The following is a 27,222-nucleotide window of genomic DNA, read 5'->3' on the forward strand; positions in this document are numbered from 1 at the left end:
TCTAATAATGAGTTACAGTAGTGGTAGGATGAGGAACCAACTGGCTTCACTATGATGTCTAATAATGAGTTACAGTTAGGGTTTAATAATGAGTTACAGTAGTGGTAGGATGAGGAACTATGATGTCTAATAATGAGTTACAGTAGTGGTAGGATGAGGAACCAACTCTTATTGGCTTCACTATGATGTCTAATAGTGAGTTACAGTAGTGGTAGGATGAGGAACCAACTCTTATTGGTTTCACTATGATGTCTAATAATGAGTTACAGTAGTGGTAGGATGAGGAACCAACTCTTATTGGTTTCACTATGATGTCTAATAATGAGTTACAGTAGTGGTAGGATGAGGAACCAACTCTTATTGGCTTCACTATGATGTCTAGTGATGATTTTTGCTGATTTCTTCTAGAATAATCTGCATTATAACTCATGTAAGAAGGAAGACTAAATCAATGCCATCGTACTTCAATACTGCCAGTAAAAATAGTTTCTCTCAGGCAACATGCTCTCTCTATTTGATCCAAAGGTTTTTTTTCAATCCAACTTTATACTCACAGGGATTGGTAGATGAATTAGGTCAGCAGCACAGGAGAGTCTTACACCATGTAATTATTTAATTTAGATTGTTACTATAAATGGAAGATAACGTTTGTTTTCTTCTTACTGTCCTGATCTCTAGATGCTGTCTCTTACATCCTGATCTCTAGATGCTGTCTCCTACGTCCTGATCTCTAGATGCTGTCTCCTACGTCCTGATCTCTAGATGCTGTCTCCTACGTCCTGATCTCTAGATGCTGTCTCTCACGTCCTGATCTCTAGATGCTGTCTCTCACGTCCTGATCTCTAGATGCTGTCTCTTACGTCCTGATCTCTAGATGCTGTCTCTTACGTCCTGATCTCTAGATGCTGTCTCTTACGTCCTGATCTCTAGATGCTGTCTCTTACGTCCTGATCTCTAGATGCTGTCTCTTACGTCCTGATCTCTAGATGCTGTCTCTTACGTCCTGATCTCTAGATGCTGTCTCTTACGTCCTGATCTCTAGATGCTGTCTCTTACGTCCTGATCTCTAGATGCTGTCTCTCACATCCTGATCTCTAGATGCTGTCTCTTACGTCCTGATCTCTAGATGCTGTCTCTTACCGTCCTGATCTCTAGATGCTGTCTCTTACGTCCTGATCTCTAGATGCTGTCTCTTACCGTCCTGATCTCTAGATGCTGTCTCTTACGTCCTGATCTCTAGATGCTGTCTCTTACGTCCTGATCTCTAGATGCTGTCTGTCACGTCCTGATCTCTAGATGCTGTCTCTCACGTCCTGATCTCTAGATGCTGTCTCTTACGTCCTGATCTCTAGATGCTGTCTCTTACGTCCTGATCTCTAGATGCTGTCTCTTACGTCCTGATCTCTAGATGCTGTCTCTTACGTCCTGATCTCTAGATGCTGTCTCTTACGTCCTGATCTCTAGATGCTGTCTCTCACGTCCTGATCTCTAGATGCTGTCTCTTACGTCCTGATCTCTAGATGCTGTCTCTTACCGTCCTGATCTCTAGATGCTGTCTCTTACGTCCTGATCTCTAGATGCTGTCTCTTACGTCCTGATCTCTAGATGCTGTCTCTTACGTCCTGATCTCTAGATGCTGTCTCTTACGTCCTGATCTCTAGATGCTGTCTCTTACGTCCTGATCTCTAGATGCTGTCTCTCACGTCCTGATCTCTAGATGCTGTCTCTCACGTCCTGATCTCTAGATACTGTCTCTCACGTCCTGATCTCTAGATGCTGTCTCTTACGTCCTGATCTCTAGATGCTGTCTCTCACGTCCTGATCTCTAGATGCTGTCTCTCACGTCCTGATCTCTAGATGCTGTCTCTCACGTCCTGATCTCTAGATACTGTCTTCACGGTCACATGGAGTAGGCTGAGGAGGATCATCTTGTTTTGAAACCGATCTCTATATCTCTGAATACATATCCATTACAGTAATAAAATACTACAAATTGATTTCTGACAGTAACTGTATTATACACAGAACCAATATCCATTTTACATTCATCCAACATGAATCTAATGTGTTATGGGACCAGTAGGGTAATGCTCTGTTGAACACTCGCAGCATGTGGTTAACCAGGAGCGATAATTGTGGTATACCCCTTGTGAACTTCAAATTATCTCCCAAAATATAATTCCCTGCTTTCGGATTCTATTTTCTGCCTATCCCAGCAGCAGCCCCTGAGTTGGAGGGGTTTTCTGGTCCAAAAGGTGTTTGATTAAACCGTATATACCCTAGACGTCACCTAGCTGCAGTTTCACTGTCTGATGCCCAAATGGCAACCTATTCCCTACATAGTGCACTACTCTGGTCAAAAGTAGTGCACTATGTAGGGAATAGGTTGCCATTTGGGACACAGTCATTATGACCTGTGAGATCTGGCCAAGGTTTTGTTGGTGTGGCTTGCCAAGTTTTGCCACTCTGTGGTGACTCTGTCGTTCCGCAACACTGGCTACCCCGGCACCCCCTGTAGATGTGAAGCCTTTGACAAAAAACCCCTGGTAGAAAGGAGTGAGTCATCAGAGTCTGGAGCTTCTGTAACTCCTCTCTAATTCCTGTTGTGTTGTGTCCATCTGAAGGTCAGGACCAGAGGGGCTGGTTTCTGTGTGTGTGTGTGTGTGTGTGTGTGTGTGTGTGTGTGTGTGTGTGTGTGTGTGTGTGTGTGTGTGTGTGTGTGTGTGTGTGTGTGTGTGTGTGTGTGTGTGTGTGTGTGTGTGTGTGTGTGTGTGTGTGTGTGTGTGTGCGCGTGTGCGTGTGTGTGTGTGTGTGTGTGTGTGTGTGTGTGCGCGCACGGTCTGTGTTTGTAATATTCTGTTGTTCAAATCAAATCAAATGTTATTTGTCACATGCGCCGAATACATCAGGTGTAGTAGACCTTACAGTGAAATGCTGAATACATCAGGTGTAGTAGAACTTACAGTGAAATGCTGAATACATCAGGTGTAGTAGAACTTACAGTGAAATGCTGAATACATCAGGTGTAGTAGACCTTACAGTGAAATGCTGGATACATCAGGTGTAGTAGACCTTACAGTGAAATGCTGAATACATCAGGTGTAGTAGACCTTACAGTGAAATGCTGAATACATCAGGTGTAGTAGACCTTACAGTGAAATGCTGAATACATCAGGTGTAGTAGACCTTACAGTGAAATGCTGAATACATCAGGTGTAGTAGACCTTACAGTGAAATGCTGACTTACAAGCCGTTAACTAAGAATGCAGTTTTATGAAAAATACCTAAAAAAGAAAGAAATAAAGTAACAAATAAGGAAAGAGCAGCAGTAAAATAACAATAGCGAGGCCATTTACAGGGGGTACCGGTACAGAGTCAATGTGGAGGCCATATACAGGGGGTACCGGTACAGAGTCAATGTGGAGGCCATATACAGGGGGTACCGGTACAGAGTCAATGTGGAGGCCATATACAGGGGGTCCCAGTACAGAGTCAATGTGGAGGCCATATACAGGGGGTACCGGTACAGAGTCAATGTGGAGGGGCTATACAGTCAATGTGGAGGCTATATACAGGGGGTACAGAGTCAATGTGGAGGCTATATACAGGGGTACCGGTACAGAGTCAATGTGGAGGCTATATACAGGGGGTACCGGTACAGAGTCAATGTGGAGGCTATATACAGGGGGTACCGGTACAGAGTCAATGTGGAGGCTATATACAGGGGGTACCGGTACAGAGTCAATGTGGAGGCTATATACAGGGGGTACCGGTACAGAGTCAATGTGGAGGCTATATACAGGGGGTACCGGTACAGAGTCAATGTGGAGGCTATAGCACAGAGTCAATGTGGAGGCTATATACAGGGGGTACCGGTACAGAGTCAATGTGGAGGCTATATACAGGGGGTACCGGTACAGAGTCAATGTGGAGGCTATATACAGGGGGCACCGGCACAGAGTCAATGTGGAGGCTATATACAGGGGGTACCGGCACAGAGTCAATGTGGAGGCTATATACAGGGGGTACCGGTACAGAGTCAATGTGGAGGCTATATACAGGGGGTACCGGTACAGAGTCAATGTGGAGGCTATATACAGGGGGTACCGGCACAGAGTCAATGTGGAGGCTATATACAGGGGGTACCGGCACAGAGTCAATGTGGAGGCTATATACAGGGGGTACCGGCACAGAGTCAATGTGGAGGCTATATACAGGGGGTACCGGCACAGAGTCAATGTGGAGGCAGAGTCATATACAGGGTACCGGCACAGAGTCAATGTGGAGGCTATATACAGGGGGTACCGGCACAGAGTCAATGTGGAGGCTATATACAGGGGCACCGGCACAGAGTCAATGTGGAGGCTATATACAGGGGGCACCGGCACAGAGTCAATGTGGAGGCTATATACAGGGGGCACCGGCACAGAGTCAATGTGGAGGCTATATACAGGGGGCACCGGCACAGAGTCAATGTGGAGGCTATATACAGGGGGTACCGGCACAGAGTCAATGTGGAGGCTATATACAGGGGGTACCGGCACAGAGTCAATGTGGAGGCTATATACAGGGGGTACCGGCACAGAGTCAATGTGGAGGCTATATACAGGGGGGGTACCGGCACAGAGTCAATGTGGAGGCTATATACAGGGGGTACCGGCACAGAGTCAATGTGGAGGCTATATACAGGGGGTACCGGCACAGAGTCAATGTGGAGGCTATATACAGGGGTACCGGCACAGAGTCAATGTGGAGGCACAGAGTCAATGTGGCACAGAGTCAATGTGGAGGCTATACAGGGTACCGGCACAGAGTCAATGTGGAGGCTATATACAGGGGGCACAGGGGGCACAGAGTCAATGTGGAGGCTATATACAGGGGCACCGGCACAGAGTCAATGTGGAGGCTATATACAGGGGGCACCGGCACAGAGTCAATGTGGAGGCTATATACAGGGGGTACCGGCACAGAGTCAATGTGGAGGCTATATACAGGGGGCACCGGCACAGAGTCAATGTGGAGGCTATATACAGGGGGTACCGGCACAGAGTCAATGTGGAGGCTATATACAGGGGGCACCGGCACAGAGTCAATGTGGAGGCTATATACAGGGGCACCGGCACAGAGTCAATGTGGAGGCTATATACAGGGGGTACCGGCACAGAGTCAATGTGGAGGCTATATACAGGGGGCACGGCACAGAGTCAATGTGGAGGCTATATATATACGGCACAGAGGTGGAGGCTATATACAGGGGGCACGGCACAGAGTCAATGTGGAGGCTATATACAGGGGGTACCAGCACAGAGTCAATGTGGAGGCTATATACAGGGGGTACGGCAGAGTCAATGTGGAGGCTATATACAGGGGGGGCACAGAGTCAATGTGGAGGCTATATACAGGGGGTACCGGCACAGAGTCAATGTGGAGGCTATATACAGGGGGTACTGCACAGAGTCAATGTGGAGGCTATATACAGGGGGTACGGCACAGAGTCAATGTGGAGGCTATATACAGGGGGGGCACAGAGTCAATGTGGAGGCTATATAGTCAACCGGCACAGAGTCAATGTGGAGGCTATATACAGGGGGTACCGGCACAGAGTCAATGTGGAGGCTATATACAGGGGGTACCGGCACAGAGTCAATGTGGAGGCTATATACAGGGGGTACACGGCACAGAGTCAATGTGGAGGCTATATACAGGGGGGCACAGAGTCAATGTGGAGGCTATACAGCAACTGGCACAGATGTGGAGGCTATATACAGGGGGCACCGGCACAGAGTCAATGTGGAGGCTATATACAGGGGGTACCGGCACAGAGTCAATGTGGAGGCTATATACAGGGGGCACAGAGTCACAGAGCTATATACAGGGGGTACAGTACAGAGTCAATGTGAGGCTATATACACAGGGGGAGTCAATGTGGAGGCTAGGCACAGAGTCAATGTGGAGGCTATATACAGGGTAACTAAGCACAGAGTCAATGTGGAGGCTATATACAGGGGGCACCGGCACAGAGTCAATGTGGAGGCTATATACAGGGGGCACCGGCACAGAGTCAATGTGGAGGCTATATACAGGGGGTATATACGGCACAGAGTCAATGTGGAGGCTATATACAGGGCACCGGCACAGAGTCAATGTGGAGGCTATATACAGGGGGGTACCGGTACAGAGTCAATGTGGAGGCTATATACAGGGGGCACCGGCACAGAGTCAATGTGGAGGCTATATACAGGGGGTACCGGCACAGAGTCAATGTGGAGGCTATATACAGGGGGTACCGGCACAGAGTCAATGTGGAGGCTATATACAGGGGGCACCGGCACAGAGTCAATGTGGAGGCTATATACAGGGGGTACCGGCACAGAGTCAATGTGGAGGCTATATACAGGGGGTACCGGCACAGAGTCAATGTGGAGGCTATATACAGGGGGGGCACAGAGTCAATGTGGAGGCGGCACAGAGTCAATGTGGAGGCTATATACAGGGGGTACCGGCACAGAGTCAATGTGGAGGCTATATACAGGGGGTACCGGCACAGAGTCAATGTGGAGGCTATATACAGGGGGGGTACCGGCACAGAGTCAATGTGGAGGCTATATACAGGGGGTACCGGCACAGAGTCAATGTGGAGGCTATATACAGGGGGTACCGGCACAGAGTCAATGTGGAGGCTATATACAGGGGGTACCGGCACAGAGTCAATGTGGAGGCTATATACAGGGGGTACCGGCACAGAGTCAATGTGGAGGCTATATACAGGGGGTACCGGCACAGAGTCAATGTGGAGGCTATATACAGGGGGTACCGGCACAGAGTCAATGTGGAGGCTATATACAGGGGGTACCGGCACAGAGTCAATGTGGAGGCTATATACAGGGGGTACCGGCACAGAGTCAATGTGGAGGCTATATACAGGGGTACCGGCACAGAGTCAATGTGGAGGCTATATATATACAGGGGGTATATACGGCACAGAGTCAATGTGGAGGCTATATACAGGGGGTACCGGCACAGAGTCAATGTGGAGGCTATATACAGGGGGTACCGGCACAGAGTCAATGTGGAGGCTATATACAGGGGGCACCGGCACAGAGTCAATGTGGAGGCTATATACAGGGGCACCGGCACAGAGTCAATGTGGAGGCTATATACAGGGGTACCGGCACAGAGTCAATGTGGAGGCTATATACAGGGGGTACCGGCACAGAGTCAATGTGGAGGCTATATACAGGGGTACCGGTACAGAGTCAATGTGGAGGCTATATACAGGGGGTACCGGCACAGAGTCAATGTGGAGGCTATATACAGGGGGTACCGGCACAGAGTCAATGTGGAGGCTATATACAGGGGTACCGGTACAGAGTCAATGTGGAGGCTATATACAGGGGGTACCGGCACAGAGTCAATGTGGAGGCTATATACAGGGGTACCGGCACAGAGTCAATGTGGAGGCTATATACAGGGGGTACCGGCACAGAGTCAATGTGGAGGCTATATACAGGGGGTACCGGTACAGAGTCAATGTGGAGGCTATATACAGGGGTACCGGTACAGAGTCAATGTGGAGGCTATATACAGGGGGTACCGGCACAGAGTCAATGTGGAGGCTATATACAGGGCATTACCGGCACAGAGTCAATGTGGAGGCTATATACAGGGGGCCGGCACAGAGTCAATGTGGAGGCTATATACAGGGGGGTACCGGCACGGCACAGAGTCAATGTGGAGGCTATATACAGGGGGTACCGGCACAGAGTCAATGTGGAGGCATATACAGGGGGTACTGGCACAGAGTCAATGTGGAGGCTATATACAGGGGTACCGGCACAGAGTCAATGTGGAGGCTATATACAGGGGGTACCGGCACAGAGTCAATGTGGAGGCATATACAGGGGGTACCGGTACAGAGTCAATGTGGAGGCTATATACAGGGGGTACCGGTACAGAGTCAATGTGGAGGCTATATATATACAGGGGTACCGGTACAGAGTCAATGTGGAGGCCATATACAGGGGGACGGTACAGAGTCAATGTGGAGGCCATATACAGGGGTACCGGTACAGAGTCAATGTGGAGGCCATATACAGGGGGTACCGGTACAGAGTCAATGTGGAGGCCATATACAGGGGTATGGTACAGAGTCAATGTGGAGGCTATATACAGGGGGGTACCGGTACAGAGTCAATGTGGAGGCCATATACAGGGGTACCGGTACAGAGTCAATGTGGAGGCTATATACATACCGGTACAGAGTCAATGTGGAGGCTATATACAGGGGTACCGGTACAGAGTCAATGTGGAGGCTATATACAGGGGGGTACCGGTACAGAGTCAATGTGGAGGCATTACAGGGGTTACAGAGTCAATGTGGAGGCTATATACAGGGGGTACCGGTACAGAGTCAATGTGGAGGCCATATACAGGGGTACCAGTACAGAGTCAATGTGGAGGCCATGGAGGCCATATACAGGGGGTACCGGTACAGAGTCAATGTGGAGGCTATATACAGGGGGTACCTACAGAGTCAATGTGGAGGCCATATACAGGGGTACCGGTACAGAGTCAATGTGGAGGCCATATACATTCAGACTGGTGGGGGCACCGGTTGTCCAGGTAATTAAGGTAATATAAACAAGTAGTAGAGTTATTAAAAGGACTTTTGCATAAAGGAAGTATATTGACAAGAGGTTGAGCTCTCAGCTAACAGACTGTGTGTGTGTGTGTGTGTGTGTGTGTGTGTGTGTGTGTGTGTGTGTGTGTGTGTGTGTGTGTGTGTGTGTGTGTGTGTGTGTGTGTGTGTGTGTGTGTGTGTGTGTGTGTGTGTGTGTGTGTGTGTGTGTGTGTGTGTGTGTGTGTGTGTGTGTGTGTGTGTGTGTGTGTGTGTGTGTGTGTGTGTGTGTGTGTGTGTGCTGTGTGTGAGCTCAAGTCTGTCTGTTTATGTCTGTGTCTGCATTTATGTGCATGCTTGTGTGTGTGTGTGTGTCCGTCCATCTGTGTGTGATTGTGCGTGCATCTCTGTAAGGAACATGATGGGCCTGATTTCCCCTTCAGGGCTGGCTGAATCGATTGCAGTGGAAAGTGCTGAAATAGCAGCACGGATCTCTCAGACGCAGCCCAGTGAGTCCTGGAGCTGAAAACATGAACAAGAGTGCTGACTTCTGAAACAAGACAAACACTCAGAGCGTTACTTGAGAGCGCCGATTTCCAATCTCATTCAACCTGGCTGTAAGCTTGCATCTCCTCGCCTGGCCCTCTATGATACCGTGCTGCATTACATTCAGACTGGCCCTGCTATGATACTGTGCTGCATTACATTCAGACTGGTCCTCTATGATACCGTGCTGCATTACATTCAGACTGGTCCTGCTATGATACCGTGCTGCATTACATTCAGACTGGTCCTCTATGATACCGTGCTGCATTACATTCAGACTGGTCCTGCTATGATACCGTGCTGCATTACATTCAGACTGGTCCTGCTATGATACCGTGCTGCATTACATTCAGACTGGTCCTGCTATGATACCGTGCTGCATTACATTCAGACTGGTCCTGCTACCGTGCTGCATTACATTCAGACTGGCCCTGCTATGATACCGTGCTGCATTACATTCAGACTGGTCCTGCTATGATACCGTGCTGTATTACATTCAGACTGGTCCTCTATGATACCGTGCAGCATTACATTCAGACTGGTCCTGCTATGATACCGTGCTGCATTACATTCAGACTGGTCCTGCTATGATACCGTGCTGCATTACATTCAGACTGGTCCTGCTATGATACCGTACATTACATTCAGACTGGTCCTGCTATGATACCGTGCAGCATTACAGTCAGACTGGTCCTGCTATGATACCGTGCTGCATTACATTCAGACTGGTCCTGCTATGATACCGTGCTGCATTACATTCAGACTGGTCCTGCTATGATACTGTGCTGCATTACATCCAGACTGGCCCTGCTATGATACTTCAGACTGGTCCTCTATGATACTTCAGACTGGTCCTCTATGATACCGTGCTGCATTACATTCAGACTGGTCCTGCTATGGTACCGTGCTGCATTACATTCAGACTGGCCCTGCTATGATACTGTGCTGCATTACATTCAGACTGGCCCTGCATGATACAGACTGGTCCTCTTATCAGACTGGTCCTGCTAAGACTGTGCTGCATTACATTCAGACTGGCCCTGCTATGATACCGTTCTGCATTACATTCAGACTGGCCCTGCTATGATACCGTGCTGCATTACATTCAGACTGGCCCTGCTATGATACCGTGCTGCATTACATTCAGACTGGCCCTGCTATGATACCGTGCTGCATTACATTCGGACTGGTCCTGGTATGATACCGTGCTGCATTACATCCAGACTGGCCCTGCTATGATACTTCAGACTGGTCCTCTATGATACTTCAGACTGGTCCTCTATGATACCGTGCTGCATTACATTCAGACTGGTCCTGCTATGATACCGTGCTGCATTACATTCAGACTGGTCCTGCTATGATACCGTGCTGCATTACATTCAGACTGGTCCTGCTATGATACCGTGCTGCATTGCATTCAGACTGGTCCTGCTATGATACTGTGCTGCATTACATTCAGACTGGTCCTGCTATGATACCGTGCTGCATTACATTCAGACTGGTCCTGCTATGATACCGTGCTGCATTGCATTCAGACTGGTCCTGCTATGATACTGTGCTGCATTACATTCAGACTGGTCCTGCTATGATACTTCAGACTGGTCCTGCTATGGTACCGTGCTGCATTACATTCAGACTGGTCCTGCTATGATACTTCAGACTGGTCCTGGTATGATACTGTGCTGCGTTACATTCAGACTGGTCCTGTTATGATACCGTGCTGCGTTACATTCAGACTGGTCCTGTTATGATACTTCAGACTGGTCCTGCTATGATACTGTGCTGCATTACATTCAGACTGGTCCTGGTATGATACTGTGCTGCATTACATTCAGACTGGTCCTGGTATGATACCGTGCTGCATTACATTACATTCAGATTGCAGCACAGAGACCACAGATAGGAGAGCCCAGTCACACAGTGCCTCTCAGCATTGTCTGGGATGCTGCTGCTGGTTAGTGGTTACCACAGCTCTGTACCCAACATTATGCTCTGCCAACAGCCTCTTATCAGATGTGAAAGAATCCAAAGTGGAGCCAAGAGGATATTAAGGGCAGAGTATTGTGGATGTCATTACCCAGAATTAAGAGGCTCCCTCTCCTTATAAAGGCTGATTTACGTAATGTTGACCCGATGTGGTACAGGGCTGCCTGGAAGGATGGATCATGGTCAAACTGATATGATTTATTCTAAACAGCCTAATGGAGATGTTCAGGTTGGTTGCTGCACATTAAAACTGCAGGAGCATTCAACAGTGTGTGGATGTGTGTATTACTTTCAGGACTTGTTGTACTCTGCACCGGCAAGTTACTGGATGTGTGTTCACTCGGCCTACTACTAAACATGATCTATTACACTAACATGTGTGGGCTTAGACATCTGAGGAAGTGAACACAGAGAGAGGACAGGGTTGTCAGTAGAGAAACAGTCCTCTATAGAGAGAGGACAGGGTTGTCAGTAGAGAAACAGTCCTCTATAGAGAGAGGACAGGGTTGTCAGTAGAGTAACAGTCCTCTACAGAGAGAGGACAGGGTTGTCAGTAGAGAAACAGTCCTCTACAGAGAGAGGACAGGGTTGTCAGTAGAGAAACAGTCCTCTACAGAGAGAGGACAGGGTTGTCAGTAGAGAAACAGTCCTCTATAGAGAGAGGACAGGGTTGTCAGTAGAGAAACAGTCCTCTATAGAGAGAGGACAGGGTTGTCAGTAGAGTAACAGTCCTCTATAGAGAGAGGACAGGGTTGTCAGTAGAGAAACAGTCCTCTACAGAGAGAGGACAGGGTTGTCAGTAAGTAGCAGTCCTCTACAGAGAGAGGACAGGGTTGTCAGTAGAGAAACAGTCCTCTACAGAGAGAGGACAGGGTTGTCAGTAGAGTAACAGTCCTCTACAGAGAGAGGACAGGGTTGTCAGTAGAGTAGCAGTCCTCTACAGAGAGAGGACAGGGTTGTCAGTAGAGAAACAGTCCTCTACAGAGAGAGGACAGGGTTGTCAGTAGAGTAGCAGTCCTCTACAGAGAGAGGACAGGGTTGTCAGTAGAGAAACAGTCCTCTACAGAGAGAGGACAGGGTTGTCAGTAGAGTAACAGTCCTCTACAGAGAGAGGACAGGGTTGTCAGTAGAGTAACAGTCCTCTACAGAGAGAGGACAGGGTTGTCAGTAGAGAAACAGTCCTCTACAGAGAGAGGACAGGGTTGTCAGTAGAGTACAGTCCTCTACAGAGAGAGGACAGGGTTGTCAGTAGAGTAGCAGTCCTCTACAGAGAGAGGACAGGGTTGTCAGTAGAGAAACAGTCCTCTACAGAGAGAGGACAGGGTTGTCAGTAGAGTAGCAGTCCTCTACAGAGAGAGGACAGGGTTGTCAGTAGAGTAGCAGTCCTCTACAGAGAGAGGACAGGGTTGTCAGTAGAGTAGCAGTCCTCTACAGAGAGAGGACAGGGTTGTCAGTAGAGTAACAGTCCTCTACAGAGAGAGGACAGGGTTGTCAGTAGAGTAACAGTCCTCTACAGAGAGAGGACAGGGTTGTCAGTAGAGAAACAGTCCTCTACAGAGAGAGGACAGGGTTGTCAGTAGAGAAACAGTCCTCTATAGAGAGAGGACAGGGTTGTCAGTAGAGAAACAGTCCTCTATAGAGAGAGGACAGGGTTGTCAGTAGAGTAACAGTCCTCTAGAGAGAGGACAGGGTTGTCAGTAGAGAAACAGTCCTCTACAGAGAGAGGACAGGGTTGTCAGTAAGACAGGGTTAGCAGTCCTCTACAGAGAGAGGACAGGGTTGTCAGTAGAGAAACAGTCCTCTACAGAGAGAGGACAGGGTTGTCAGTAGAGTAGCAGTCCTCTACAGAGAGAGTAGCAGTCCTCTACAGAGAGGACAGGGTTGTCAGTAGAGTAGCAGTCCTCTACAGAGAGACAGAGAGGACAGGGTTGTCAGTAGAGAAACAGTCCTCTACAGAGAGAGGACAGGGTTGTCAGTAGAGTAGCAGTCCTCTACAGAGAGAGGACAGGGTTGTCAGTAGAGTAGCAGTCCTCTACAGAGAGAGGACAGGGTTGTCAGTAGAGAAACAGTCCTCTACAGAGAGAGGACAGGGTTGTCAGTAAGTAGCAGTCCTCTACAGAGAGAGGACAGGGTTGTCAGTAGAGTAACAGTCCTCTACAGAGAGAGGACAGGGTTGTCAGTAAGTAGCAGTCCTCTACAGAGAGAGGACAGGGTTGTCAGTAAGTAGCAGTCCTCTACAGAGAGAGGACAGGGTTGTCAGTAGAGAAACAGTCCTCTACAGAGAGAGGACAGGGTTGTCAGTAAGTAGCAGTCCTCTACAGAGAGAGGACAGGGTTGTCAGTAGAGTAGCAGTCCTCTACAGCGAGAGGACAGGGTTGTCAGTAGAGAAACAGTCCTCTACAGAGAGAGGACAGGGTTGTCAGTAGAGTAACAGTCCTCTACAGAGAGAGGACAGGGTTGTCAGTAAGTAGCAGTCCTCTACAGAGAGAGGACAGGGTTGTCAGTAGAGTAACAGTCCTCTACAGAGAGAGGACAGGGTTGTCAGTAGAGAAACAGTCCTCTACAGAGAGAGGACAGGGTTGTTAGTAGAGTAGCAGTCCTCTACAGAGAGAGGACAGGGTTGTCAGTAGAGAAACAGTCCTCTACAGAGAGAGGACAGGGTTGTCAGTAAGTACAGAGAGAGGACAGGGTTGTCAGTAGAGTAACAGTCCTCTACAGAGAGAGGACAGGGTTGTCAGTAAGTAGCAGTCCTCTACAGAGAGAGGACAGGGTTGTCAGTAAGTAGCAGTCCTCTACAGAGAGAGGACAGGGTTGTCAGTAGAGAAACAGTCCTCTACAGAGAGAGGACAGGGTTGTCAGTCCTCTAGGACAGGGTTGTAGCAGTCCTCTACAGAGAGAGGACAGGGTTGTCAGTAGAGTAGCAGTCCTCTACAGAGAGGACAGGGTTGAGAAACAGTCCTCTACAGAGGGTTGTCAGTAGAGTAACAGTCCTCTACAGAGAGAGGACAGGGTTGTCAGTAGAGTAACAGTCCTCTACAGAGAGAGGACAGGGTTGTCAGTAGAGTAGCAGTCCTCTACAGAGAGAGGACAGGGTTGTCAGTAGAGTAGCAGTCCTCTACAGAGAGAGGACAGGGTTGTCTAGCAGTCCTCTACAGAGAGAGGACAGGGTTGTCAGTAAGTAGCAGTCCTCTACAGAGAGAGGACAGGGTTGTCAGTAGAGTAACAGTCCTCTACAGAGAGAGGACAGGGTTGTCAGTAAGTAGCAGTCCTCTACAGAGAGAGGACAGGGTTGTCAGTAGAGTAGCAGTCCTCTACAGAGAGAGGACAGGGTTGTCAGTAGAGTAGCAGTCCTCTACAGAGAGAGGACAGGGTTGTCAGTAGTCCTCTACAGTAACAGTCCTCTACAGGGTTGAGAGAGGACAGGGTTGTCAGTAGAGTAGCAGTCCTCTACAGAGAGAGGACAGGGTTGTCAGTAAGTAGCAGTCCTCTACAGAGAGAGGACAGGGTTGTCAGTAGAGTAGCAGTCCTCTACAGAGAGAGGACAGGGTTGTCAGTAAGTAGCAGTCCTCTACAGAGAGAGGACAGGGTTGTCAGTAGAGTAACAGTCCTCTACAGAGAGAGGACAGGGTTGTCAGTAAGAAGCAGTCCTCTACAGAGAGAGGACAGTAGCAGTCCTCTACAGTAGCAGTCCTCTACAGAGAGAGGACAGGGTTGTCAGTAGAGTAGCAGTCCTCTACAGCGAGAGGACAGGGTTGTCAGTAAGTAGCAGTCCTCTACAGAGAGAGGACAGGGTTGTCAGTAGAGTAGCAGTCCTCTACAGAGAGAGGACAGGGTTGTCAGTTAGCAGTCCTCTACAGAGAGAGGACAGGGTTGTCAGTAGAGTAGCAGTCCTCTACAGAGAGAGGACAGGGTTGTCAGTAGTAGCAGTCCTCTACAGAGAGAGGACAGGGTTGTCAGTCTAGCAGAGAGAGGACAGGGTTGTCAGTAGAGTAGCAGTCCTCTCTACAGAGGAGAGGACAGGGTTGTCAGTAGAGTAGCAGTCCTCTACAGAGAGAGGACAGGGTTGTCAGTAGAGTAGCAGTCCTCTACAGAGAGAGGACAGGGTTGTCAGTAGAGTAGCAGTCCTCTACAGAGAGAGGACAGGGTTGTCAGTAGAGTAGCAGTCCTCTACAGAGAGGACAGGGTTGTCAGCAGTCCTCTACAGAGAGGACAGGGTTGTCAGTAGAGTAGCAGTCCTCTACAGAGAGAGGACAGGGTTGTCAGTAGAGTAGCAGTCCTCTACAGAGAGAGGACAGGGTTGTCAGTAGAGTAGCAGTCCTCTATAGAGAGAGGACAGGGTTGTCAGTAGAGTAGCAGTCCTCTATAGAGAGAGGACAGGGTTGTCAGTAGAGTAGCAGTCCTCTATAGAGAGAGGACAGGGTTGTCAGTAGAGTAGCAGTCCTCTATAGAGAGAGGACAGGGTTGTCAGTAGAGTAGCAGTCCTCTATAGAGAGAGGACAGGGTTGTCAGTAGAGTAGCAGTCCTCTATAGAGAGAGGACAGGGTTGTCAGTAGAGTAGCAGTCCTCTATAGAGAGAGGACAGGGTTGTCAGTAGAGTAGCAGTCCTCTATAGAGAGAGGACAGGGTTGTCAGTAGAGTAGCAGTCCTCTATAGAGAGAGGACAGGGTTGTCAGTAGAGTAGCAGTCCTCTATAGAGAGAGGACAGGGTTGTCAGTAGAGTAGCAGTCCTCTACGGAGAGAGGACAGGGTTGTTAGTAGAGTAGTAGTCCTCTATAGAGAGAGGACAGGGTTGTCAGTAGAGTAGCAGTCCTCTATAGAGAGAGGACAGGGTTGTCAGTAGAGTAGCAGTCCTCTACGGAGAGAGGACAGGGTTGTTAGTAGAGTAGTAGTCCTCTATAGAGAGAGGACAGGGTTGTCAGTAGAGTAGCAGTCCTCTATAGAGAGAGGACAGGGTTGTCAGTAGAGTAGCAGTCCTCTATAGAGAGAGGACAGGGTTGTCAGTAGAGTAGCAGTCCTCTATAGAGAGAGGACAGGGTTGTCAGTAGAGTAGCAGTCCTCTATAGAGAGAGGACAGGGCTGACAGTAGAGCAGTTTGAAATGGAGGGAAGGGGGTGTAAATGGGCCCTGGAGAGAATGAGATGGAGAGATAGTACATTTGCATGTTATTAATTTAGCAGACACGCCCCATTTAGCAGACACGCCCTACCATGTTCACACCGCTGGGCCATACCATGTTCACACCGCTGGGCCGTACCATGTTCACACCGCTGGGCCATACCATGTTCACACTGCTGGGCCATACCATGTTCACACCGCTGGGCCATACCATGTTCACACTATTGGGCCATACCATGTTCACACCGCTGGGCCATACCATGTTCACACTATTGGACCCTACCATGTTCACACCGCTGGGCCATACCATGTTCACACCGCTGGGCCATACCATGTTCACACCGCTGGGCCATACCATGTTCACACTGCTGGGCCATACCATGTTCACACTATTGGACCCTACTATGTTCACACCGCTGGGCCATACCATGTTCACACCATTGGGCCATACCATGTTCACACCGCTGGGCCATACCATGTTCACACTATTGGACCCTACCATGTTCACACCGCTGGGCCATACCATGTTCACACCATTGGGCCATACCATGTTCACACCGCTGGGCCATACCATGTTCACACCACTGGGCCATACCATGTTCACACTATTGGACCCTACCATGTTCACACCGCTGGGCCATACCATGTTCACACCATTGGGCCATACCATGTTCACACCGCTAGGCCATACCATGTTCACACCACTGGGCCATACCATGTTCACACCGCTGGGCCATACCATGTTCACACCGCTGGGCCATACCATGTTCACACCGCTGGGCCATACCATGTTCACACCGCTGGGCCATACCATGTTCACACCGCTGGGCCATACCATGTTCACACCGCTGGGCCATACCATGTTCACACCTGGGCCATACCTGGGCCATACCATGTTCACACCGCTGGGCCATACCATGTTCACACCGCTGGGCCATACCATGTTCACACCGCTGGGCCATACCATGTTCACACCGCTGGGCCATACCATGTTCACACTGCTGGGCCATACCATGTTCACACTGCTGGGCCATACCATGTTCACACTGCTGGGCCATACCATGTTCACAATGCTGGACCATACCATGTTCACACCGCTGGGCCATACCATGTGTAGATAGTCATGATCCCTGACCGAGAGCCTGAGGGATGACCAGCCCAAATTGTACTTATTCAACCATGCAGAGTGTAACTCAGAAGCAGCCATGGGAGACCTGAAAGACATCGCTGCAGGTCCTTCATCTCACATCCAACGACTTGTTGGGAAGAGGGCTTTTTCTGGTCAAAGACCAACACATTGGTTTGAATGTCACTGTTCCTGTAAAGAGGGCCAATGATATCTTCTACTGTGTTCACTTCTCAGTGGTTCCATGTCTGACTCCAAAGTGGAGATGTGAATCACACTGAATGACATATCACTGCAGAATAGATTTTCAGGATGTTCCCAGTCACCAACACTGACCTTGTTAAACACATGTTTACCCTGAAACATCGGGCACATGACATAATTCATATAATTACCTTGGTTCTGAATTCCTAAAAAAAAGGTATTTTGTAAAGCCTCAAGCTGCATACTGTGCCCAATAACCTGCCTGAGTGGCTGAAATGGTCACTGAATACGAGAACATCTCATCATATTGAGGAGGCCATAACTGCATCCCAAATGGCACCCTAGTCACTATATAGTGCAGAAGTAGTGCCCTATGTAGGGAATAGGGTGCCATTTGGGACGTATCGATGACTGTAGGCTATGACTGTAGTTACAGCCCATGATCAGGGATCACATGACATTCTGACAACACGACGGCCGGTTCAGTGAAATGCAGTCAGTGGGATGGAGATGAAATAGCTCCCAGTCACTAGACCTTCTCTTGTGCCGACCCTCCCACTGCAACTCAACTCCAGTGGTTTCAACCCAATGATCTGCTCTGCATTATACCCACCCGTTTAGATCAAAGGCAGGTGGAGGGCCTCTATTCTCCTCCTCATTCATTCCCACTGAATATGCATGATGTTTTAATTCCTCTCCTAAAAATGGGAAGGAGAGGTCGAAACAAAAGCACCAGCCACGCTCTAAACCCTAAACCAGCCTTCATGTCTAGAAGTAGGCACCTCCAGAGACAGTTATATATAAAGAGTTGGGCCAGGTTTTTAGAATGGATGCCATGTAAGTGCCTTTATTCTCCTAATGTTGGTGATGTAACAATACACTTCCCTATTAAATGACCTGCTGTAAACAAGCAAAACAGAACAGCCAATTTAACACACGTTTTTATGGATTAGCATTTGGGATGATGTGTATCCAAGTCTGGACTGTGTTGTGGTGTCAACACATTTCACATTCACTGGACATCTTCATAAACAACGTATCGCTTAGCAGCAGCTATGGAGGAGAAAGAGGTGCTCCTGGACAACTCTTTATGTATCAGAACCTGGGGTCTTCTGCGTATCACATGCAGGGCAAACTGGAGTTCTGCTCTGTGAGCTCATCAGATTTGAAATAGTTTCAGTCGGCTGTATCATACACAAGATCAGAGCAACAGGCGTGAACAGCAGGAAACAGTAACACATCATGACAAACCTACACTATCTGACAAGTAGCACCAACCTCACAAACCGCCAGTAACACATCATGACGAACCTAAACTATCTGACAAGTAGCACCAACCTCACAAACCGCCAGTAACACATCATGACGAACCTAAACTATCTGACAAGTAGCACCAACCTCACAAACCGCCAGTAACACATCATGACGAACCTAAACTATCTGACAAGTAGCACCAACCTCACAAACCGCCAGTAACACATCATGACGAACCTAAACTATCTGACAAGTAGCACCAACCTCACAAACCGCCAGTAACACATCATGACGAACCTAAACTATCTGACAAGTAGCGCCAACCTCACAAACCGCCAGTAACACATCATGACGAACCTAAACTATCTGACAAGTAGCGCCAACCTCACAAACCGCCAGTAACACATCATGACGAACCTAAACTATCTGACAAGTAGCGCCAACCTCACAAACCGCCAGTAACACATCATGACGAACCTAAACTATCTGACAAGTAGCGCCAACCTCACAAACCGCCAGTAACACATCATGACGAACCTAAACTATCTGACAAGTAGCGCCAACCTCACAAACCGCCAGTAACACATCATGACGAACCTAAACTATCTGACAAGTAGCACCAACCTCACAAACCGCCAGTAACAACACATAGCAGTCCAACAAATAATACAATTAGGAGCCAACCATTTAACAGACAAGAGCACATAATTAAACAGTGGAGGTTCAACTACACACGGCAACAGAAGCTCCACTGTCCTTTAAGTGCCAATGTTCAAGTGGTTGCCATTAAAAATGTACTATGGTGTGCTGTGCTCCTGCTGCCTGTACGGTGGAAGCTGCCTCAGCTGCATGTCAGCCAATCTGGGTCAGAGCTAGCTCCCCCTCACCTCCTCTTTCCCCACCTCCCCTGAAACACATTCTTCCGCCTGAAAATATTTGCCTAGCTACAGCACAAGCAGGAGTCAGCCCAGCTGAGAAAGTAACTCAAAACTCAAAGCTTATTATAAATGATTGATAGCTTCATAAATTATTTCATTCATTATCTTCTCGTTCGTTGTGGATGTTTAGTTTTTCTGGCAAGCATACATACAGTTATTGGTTGTTTGTGGTCGTTCCTTCCAAGCTTCTGTTGAGTGAAAGCACTGACTGTTGTCCTCCTCCCACCCACTCTTAGTGTTGGTCTACAGAAACAGACCTCTGTGCCAGCAACATGCGTCACCAGTTCCTTCTATCCTGGACTGTTTGTTAACTGAACAGGCTTAAGGGCTCTTTGTCACACCACGGTCTCTTAGTCAGAGCTATGAGGTGGCAAAGCAGTATCCCTCTCAGCCAAGTGACGATAAACACACCGGTGTGCCCCAAACGGCACCCTGTTCCCTACATAGTGCACTACTTGTGACCAGGGCCCATAGGGCTTAGTGCACTCTGTATATAGGTTGGGAATAGGGTGCCATTTGGGACGCAGGCCCATGTCTGAAAGCAACGCTTTTCACCACGTCCTCACCAATCAGCCCTAATGCATTCTGAGGGGGCACTATTCCCCGTCTGTCTGTCTGTCTGTTGCTACAACCTGTAGCTATCTGGTGCTGTGATGCACTCCTGCATGCTGCCTGCCTACAGAGACTGTTATAGGATACCTTTACCTAGCCAAGTGGAATCTGGTTTGTATGTGGAGAGACATGCACATAGGGGAGGCTTTATAAAACCACTTGTGTGTTGTACAAGTGTCACACGAGTTGATGTCGATCTCTAACAGATAGATTCAACAAATAAATCAACAGGCAGAGATGCTGTTGTCAGTTGCCATGGCTGGACTAGTAGATTACCTTTGGAACTGTACTGTTACACAATTCTCTGTTCGTGGTCAGTATCATTCACACCATCAACAGCAAACAAGGGATGGACATGGAACTCAGCAGAACCCCTGTCTTTCTGTAAGGCCGTCAGCATGAAGACAAGCCTACTGTACTATTCAGCCGTCTGCCTGCATGGGCCTAAGTGCTGCCCAGGGGAGTGGCAGTCTGACATTAAACTGCAGTGACGGTAGAGGGATGTAGAAAGCCAACAGACCAACCAAGGTGTGAGAGAAACCCAGTACCACTACAGCTGTCTCCTGTGGACTAATGCATTGAGCTGATATAGGATACGTTCCAAATGGCACCCTAATTCCCTTAATAGTGCACTACTTTTGACCAGGGACAAATGGGCTGTGGTCAAATGTAGTGCCCTATATAGGGAATAGGGTGCCATTTGGGTAGCAGCGATACTCCTGCTATAGAACAATATCCCAGGAGCTCCTGAGACCCCAGTCTACATGGGCCATCTCATGAAGCAGATTATAATGATCCTGATAAAACCTGCGTAGGCCATCTCATGAAGCAGATTATAATGATTCCTGATAAAACCTGCGTAGGCCATCTCATGAAGCAGATTATAATGATTCCTGATAAAACCTGCGTAGGCCATCTCATGAAGCAGATTATAATGATTCCTGATAAAACCTGCGTAGGCCATCTCATGAAGCAGATTATAATGATTCCTGATAAAACCTGCGTAGGCCATCTCATGAAGCAGATTATAATGATTCCTGATAAAACCTGCGTGGGCCATCTCATGAAGCAGATTATAATGATTCCTGATAAAACCTGCGTAGGCCATCTCATGAAGCAGATTATAATGATTCCTGATAAAACCTGCGTAGGCCATCTCATGAAGCAGATTATAATGATTCCTGATAAAAAGGCCATCTCATGAAGCAGATTATAATGATTCCTGATAAAACCTGCGTGGGCCATCTCATGAAGCAGATTATAATGATTCCTGCTAAAACCTGCGTAGGCCATCTCATGAAGCAGATTATAATGATTCCTGATAAAACCTGCGTAGGCCATCTCATGAAGCAGATTATAATGATTCCTGATAAAACCTGCGTAGGCCATCTCATGAAGCAGATTATAATGATTCCTGATAAAACCTGCGTAGGCCATCTCATGAAGCAGATTATAATGATTCTGATAAAACCTGCGTAGGCCATCTCATGAAGCAGATTATAATGATTCCTGATAAAACCTGCGTAGGCCATCTCATGAAGCAGATTATAATGATTCCTGATAAAACCTGCGTGGGCCATCTCATGAAGCAGATTATAATGATTCCCGTAGAGTGATGTATAACAAGTTGACCAGTTACAATGTCATGTATCAATCAAAAACACATATGATCAGGCAGGCTCCCTTTCTCCCCACCTGTCTACTAAGAGTTTCACTCCACCTGAATATAGCATTTCAACAGCTATCCCGCCGCCTGCACAGATCACCATGGTCACGACAGAGACACACATTGTTTTCCTATTTCTGAGGTCATTGACTGCCTCCGTAATGTGAAATCAGTGGCTTACATTTTCAAGTCAAAGCAGCACTTCTAATGGCATTTTTAAATGTATTGTGCATTGACATTATTGGTAGCCGTCAAGTTAACCAATCATGTCCACACATCTGATTACAGAGTACCTTGAACCAGAATGTCAGAAATTAGTGTTATCTTGTCCCTCATTCAGTAAGTGTCAGCAAGTTCACAGCCAAAATTGTAATTTCACTTCCCAGGAAATTGTCTATCCATTTTGAGGTCATAAACCTGATTCTAAATGCAGTCAAGAGAGCTATCGAGTGATAAGGGTTATCTATGAGGAATAAAATGTCTTTTAGGCCCCGCAAAAGGCTACATGGCCTCATCTGATTTACGCTACAGTAGCTACAGCCACCCAAGTAGCGCTCTCTCGCTCTCTCTCTCTCTCTCTCTCTCTCTCTCTCCCTCCCCTCTCTCTCTCCCTCCCCAATTTCTCTCTCTTCCCCCTCCTCTCTCCCCCCTCTCTATCCCCTCTCTCTCTCTTTCTCCCTTTCTCTCTGAGCAGTACAGTAATAAGGATGATGGTTAAAACACAAGGTCATGTACAGCACTGTTTCCTATAGGATGGTGAAGACATGCTTTACTCTGAGGATTATCTTTCAACTTTTGATTCAAATGCTTGAAGATATACTTTAGGCTAATAAGGTGATATAGTATACATTGTGAAATTTGATACAAACAAATAAAAACAAGTGACTAACAGACAGACAAGTGATTTTGTTAATATTATTCTTTATTATGAAGTGACAATGCCTTGTTGTGTCTTGTGCTTACATCATTTGAATGCTGACTGGAAAGGACATTTTCCTCCCTCCAGATATCTCCTGAAATAAGGTTTGTTTAATTCTTTACAGCTGTAAAAATGATTACTCCAAAGGATTATTTACAAAGCCTCTTGCAATAAATTATGATTAATTCATTCTTTATTGGAAATACAAAACAGAGGTCAAGCTAATACGAGTTCTTGTTTTTTCTACCTGAATCTCTAGGTTCATTGTGCTACTTTTTAAGGTGTAAATGAAGTGCTTTATTATAGACAAATCTGTGGCACACCAATGAGGTTAAAGAAAGGCATCTTGTCCATCAAGCTGTGTGTGGATGCAGTGCAAAGTTTGCCCACCTTAAGTCAATAGTGGGTTCCAGTGTTTCTCATCCCAAAATAACACCCTATTCCCTATATAGTGCACTAGATTTGGCCACGGGCCATAGGGCTCTATATAGAATATAGGGTGCCATTGGGGACCCAGAAGGTGTTTGACCTTTGTATGACCTTAATGGGTGCCCTGTAGATTTGGATACATGTTCTGAGATGCTGGGAGCTGAAGTACTACAAGCCTACGGTCCGAACACTACTGTTGAAATAAGAGGCAGGCAATGCATGACGTTAGAGGAAAAGAGGATGTGGTCGTTTTCTTGTTGTTTCACTAACACTACATTGGCATTTTCCCTGATGTTGTATTTTTTTGTATAACTATAGATGCGTACTGGAGTAAAACATACCTGATTTTAAAAACTGCTATACAGTAGGTAATAGTTCATAATAATTTTCAAAACTACCATGCATTAAGTGATTATTGCTTTATAATTCGTCATGTGGCTTCAACAGAAATATTGCCAACAGATACTATCTAGATTTTGGAGAAGACAAAAATCATAAGCTTTGTGATACTGGCATAGATTTCATTTTTGCATGCAATAATTTAAAATGGTAGTAAAGGAAGAATAAGTGACAACGCTTTGGCCTGTTCATGAGAGGTTGGCAAATTCACACATTAAAGTGCAAATAATAGGTAGTGGTATCAAATAAAAACAGACCAATATGTCAGACATACTATATAAACAAATACATATAAATAGCCTAATGTATAAATAGATAAATAAATACATAAATAAATAGATTAATTAATTAATACAAACATAAATGGCATTTACCTCAACGGAGAGTATGGTCAGTTGCAGCAGTACATTATTATCCAACATTAAAATGTTCGACTTTTGTTTGGAGCAATCCAGTATTGTCTTCTTCGTCACATTTCAAAATATATGATTTCATATTTACGCGCGGTGGAAGGTATATTCTATCCACGTGACTGGAGGAGGAAGAGGATTTTTTAAGTGCATGCGAAGATCATCAGTAATTCCTTCGGGTGGATTTCAAGGAGAATACAGAAATATTGTGCTATTATTGTGGTTCCACTGGAAGTTGAGGTGGATTTTAGGAAAGGTTTGGCAGATTTAGTCAAACAAAAATATAATGTTTTTGTCTGCACTTTTAATGTGGACGTCATGGAGAGTCATCGAGATCAGGACTCAAGGGCGAGAACGCGCCTTTGAAGCACGCGGACTCGTAGTGCTTATTCAGGTAGGACTTGAGAGCGAAGGTCTTGTCGCACCGTTTGCATTTGAAATGCTTGAAAGCGGAGTGAGTCTGCATATGCGCGCGCAGGTTGGAGCGGTCGGCGAACGCTTTTCCGCAGTGTGCACACCCAAAGGGCTTCTCACCCGTGTGTGACCTCATGTGGCCCTGCAGTAGCCAAGGTCTGCTGAAAGCTTTGCCACAGATGTCACACTTGTGCTTGAGGTCATGGGTGAGCAGGTGCATGGCCATTGCTGGCATGGACACGTACACTTTCCCACAGGTTGCGCACTTCTTGGCCATCTTGCTGTCCAGGCTCCGGTGGGTCTGCTTATGCCTACTCAGGTTGGAAGACGTGGCGTAGGTTTTCCCACATTCGTTGCATGTGTGACGCTGTATGCCCCTGCTACTGGGGCTGCTGATTACTTTCCTCCGTGACCTTCCGTCCGTGATGTAAAACGCGTCCACCGTGTAGCAATCACTCACCGCGGTGTCCCCATTGATGTAGCCGGAGGTGACGTCCGACTGCGGACTGTCAGGCTGGTCTGAGTCTGGGGCACCGTAGTCGCTGTGGATTCCATCGTAGAGTGGCTCCGGAGAGGGAACTTTAATGGCACCGTCGCTTTCTCCATCGTAGACAGACGGGCTGATGTAGTCACTAATGTACCCTGGTGTGAAAAATAACAAGATGTTAATTCAATTACTCATTGTCGCGCGGGGATTCTTCAAGTGGGAACAATCTGCTTAATAGATACAACAAGCTACAGGCAGCACTTCTCCACTTGAAATCCACTACAGAACGTTGTCACCAAAGCCTATGCGTCCTATGCAGTTTATTAAGCTTTAGGCGAGTCTAAAACGTTTTTTTCTATCTGGAAGCACGACCCTTTTATGCGTTAACCTATAGTTGCCAATTACACACAGTGAGAATAAACCTATTTTAACCACATAACCTACTGAGATGATGAGGCAACATTATACAGCCGATCTGAAGCGATGGATAGGCTAGTTCACACATCATCATGAAATATGATTCAGCCTTCTGACTGACATAATGTCTCAATAATAGGGCTATACACCCGTGTTCCAATGCATAACGGGTAATATAGGTGCAATGCAATCTCTTGTGTACATGCTGGTGCCTAAGTGCAGATATATGATGCACACTTGTGGGTTGTGGAGAAGTTTTGCATCAGCAACACAAGCGTCATTCCTCCCCATGTTCCGAGTAGGCTAGGTGCGATAGGTTATTTCCACATTCAATTGGTTTGTTTCAAAAACATACAGGGTAGAATTAGCCTACAAATGTATAGGTAGGTGTGTTTGTCAAAACTAATATAACAATGGAATCAGATTGAGTCATGAATGCAGCACAAAAACGTGCAAACGTGGCAAAAAAAGACACCGTGCATTATAAGCAATATATATATATATATATAACATAATCAACATTCCGAATTATAAATAATGTTTATATTTACCTTTATCGTGAATCCGTAGACTGACGTCGGTCCTGGATCGTCCATAAGAACTCTCAAAATCACTGGATGAAAAATCATCAAGCTTCACCTTTTTAACCAGGAAAGACCTTGGCATGTTTCTGGTGTTGCACCGAAACAACAACCGTCCAGGGCAGGGTTACTGTCCTCATGCAACGCCAATGTAGAGCTGGATATTTAAGGCTGAGCTTTGGATGCCTGGCTGTGTAGAGTATCAGACACCCAGTCAGTCAAACAAACCCCCAGCCAACCCGTAGTGCTTAGGTTTCTCTGTTCTACCTGCAACGCCGTGTCTTGCGAAGGGAAGAAATGCAACTTCAGCACTGGATAGCTCCCTCTCAGAGGCTCGCGTACGACGGAGGAGCGAGCTGAAAGCACCCTGCAGAGTGCGCCTCTTTCTCCCGCGTGCCAATAGAGGAGAAATGCAAAAAACACGAGAGAAGCTGCTGTACTGTAAGAGTGCAACAAAAAATGGGTAGCGCTTGTCAGCGTTATTTATTGCTTTCCAATTATTTCCAACTCTGATTGGCAGCCTATTTACATTTGGCTGAAAAATAATAATGTCAGTTGATGGACCATCACCGCTCCACTTCTCTCTCTCTCTCTCTCTCTCTCTCTCTCTCTCTCTCTCTCTCTCTCTCTCTCTCTCTCTCTCTCTCTCTCTCTCTCTCTCTCTCTCTCTCTCTCTCTCTCTCTCTCTCTCTCTCTCTCTCTTTCTCACTGTTGCTGCAGCCTCTCTCTGTGTTCTGTGCTTGGTGTCTGGAGATAGTTGATCAGCTGTTGGGATTTATACGGCGCTGCGATCAGGTGGGAGATGGAAATGGAAGTGCTTAATTGAATCCATCAGAAACCTCTGGGGAGCAACATTGTGATAGAATGATTTATAAAGGCGGCTCCTCGTCTCCCCATCTCATTTTATTTTTAAGGAGCTCACCACCATGTTCTTTGGAGATAAGAATGGAAATGTTTGTTTTACTTCAAGTCTTTCTGTATCAGTTGAAACTAGGTTTACATCGCACCTGCTTACATGCAACGCATTACATTTTATTCAGCACTTTCTCACGGTTTTGAATGGAGATTCTTTCCAGCTTTGCAATGCGTTGCACATTCTCCT

General features: G+C 47.1%; 1 protein-coding gene across 1 annotated transcript; it reads right to left on the bottom strand.

Annotated features, from left to right (window-relative positions):
- Window positions 1-22,980: 22,980 nt before the first annotated feature.
- LOC124019525 (transcriptional repressor scratch 1-like) lies at window positions 22,981-26,755 on the bottom strand. The gene is made up of 2 exons (XM_046334887.1): window positions 26,091-26,755; window positions 22,981-25,277 (listed from the first exon to the last, which is right to left on the bottom strand). Exons 1-2 carry the CDS (start codon window positions 26,203-26,205, stop codon window positions 24,538-24,540), a joined length of 855 nt encoding a protein of 284 aa, XP_046190843.1. The 5' UTR covers window positions 26,206-26,755; the 3' UTR covers window positions 22,981-24,537.
- Between the last annotated feature and the right edge of the window lie 467 nt (window positions 26,756-27,222).

Source organism: Oncorhynchus gorbuscha, unplaced genomic scaffold (genome assembly GCF_021184085.1).
Source record: "Oncorhynchus gorbuscha isolate QuinsamMale2020 ecotype Even-year unplaced genomic scaffold, OgorEven_v1.0 Un_scaffold_617, whole genome shotgun sequence".
In the NCBI taxonomy this organism is placed as follows: domain Eukaryota; kingdom Metazoa; phylum Chordata; class Actinopteri; order Salmoniformes; family Salmonidae; genus Oncorhynchus; species Oncorhynchus gorbuscha.

Excerpts from the sequence above, each read along its gene's own strand:
- LOC124019525 (XM_046334887.1), bottom strand. The coding sequence starts at position 26,205 with ATGCCAAGGTCTTTCCTGGTTAAAAAGGTGAAGCTTGATGATTTTTCA. Across the intron at positions 25,278-26,090 it reads TCTACGGATTCACGATAAAG|GGTACATTAGTGACTACATC; the intron begins GTAAATATAAAC and ends TTTTCACACCAG.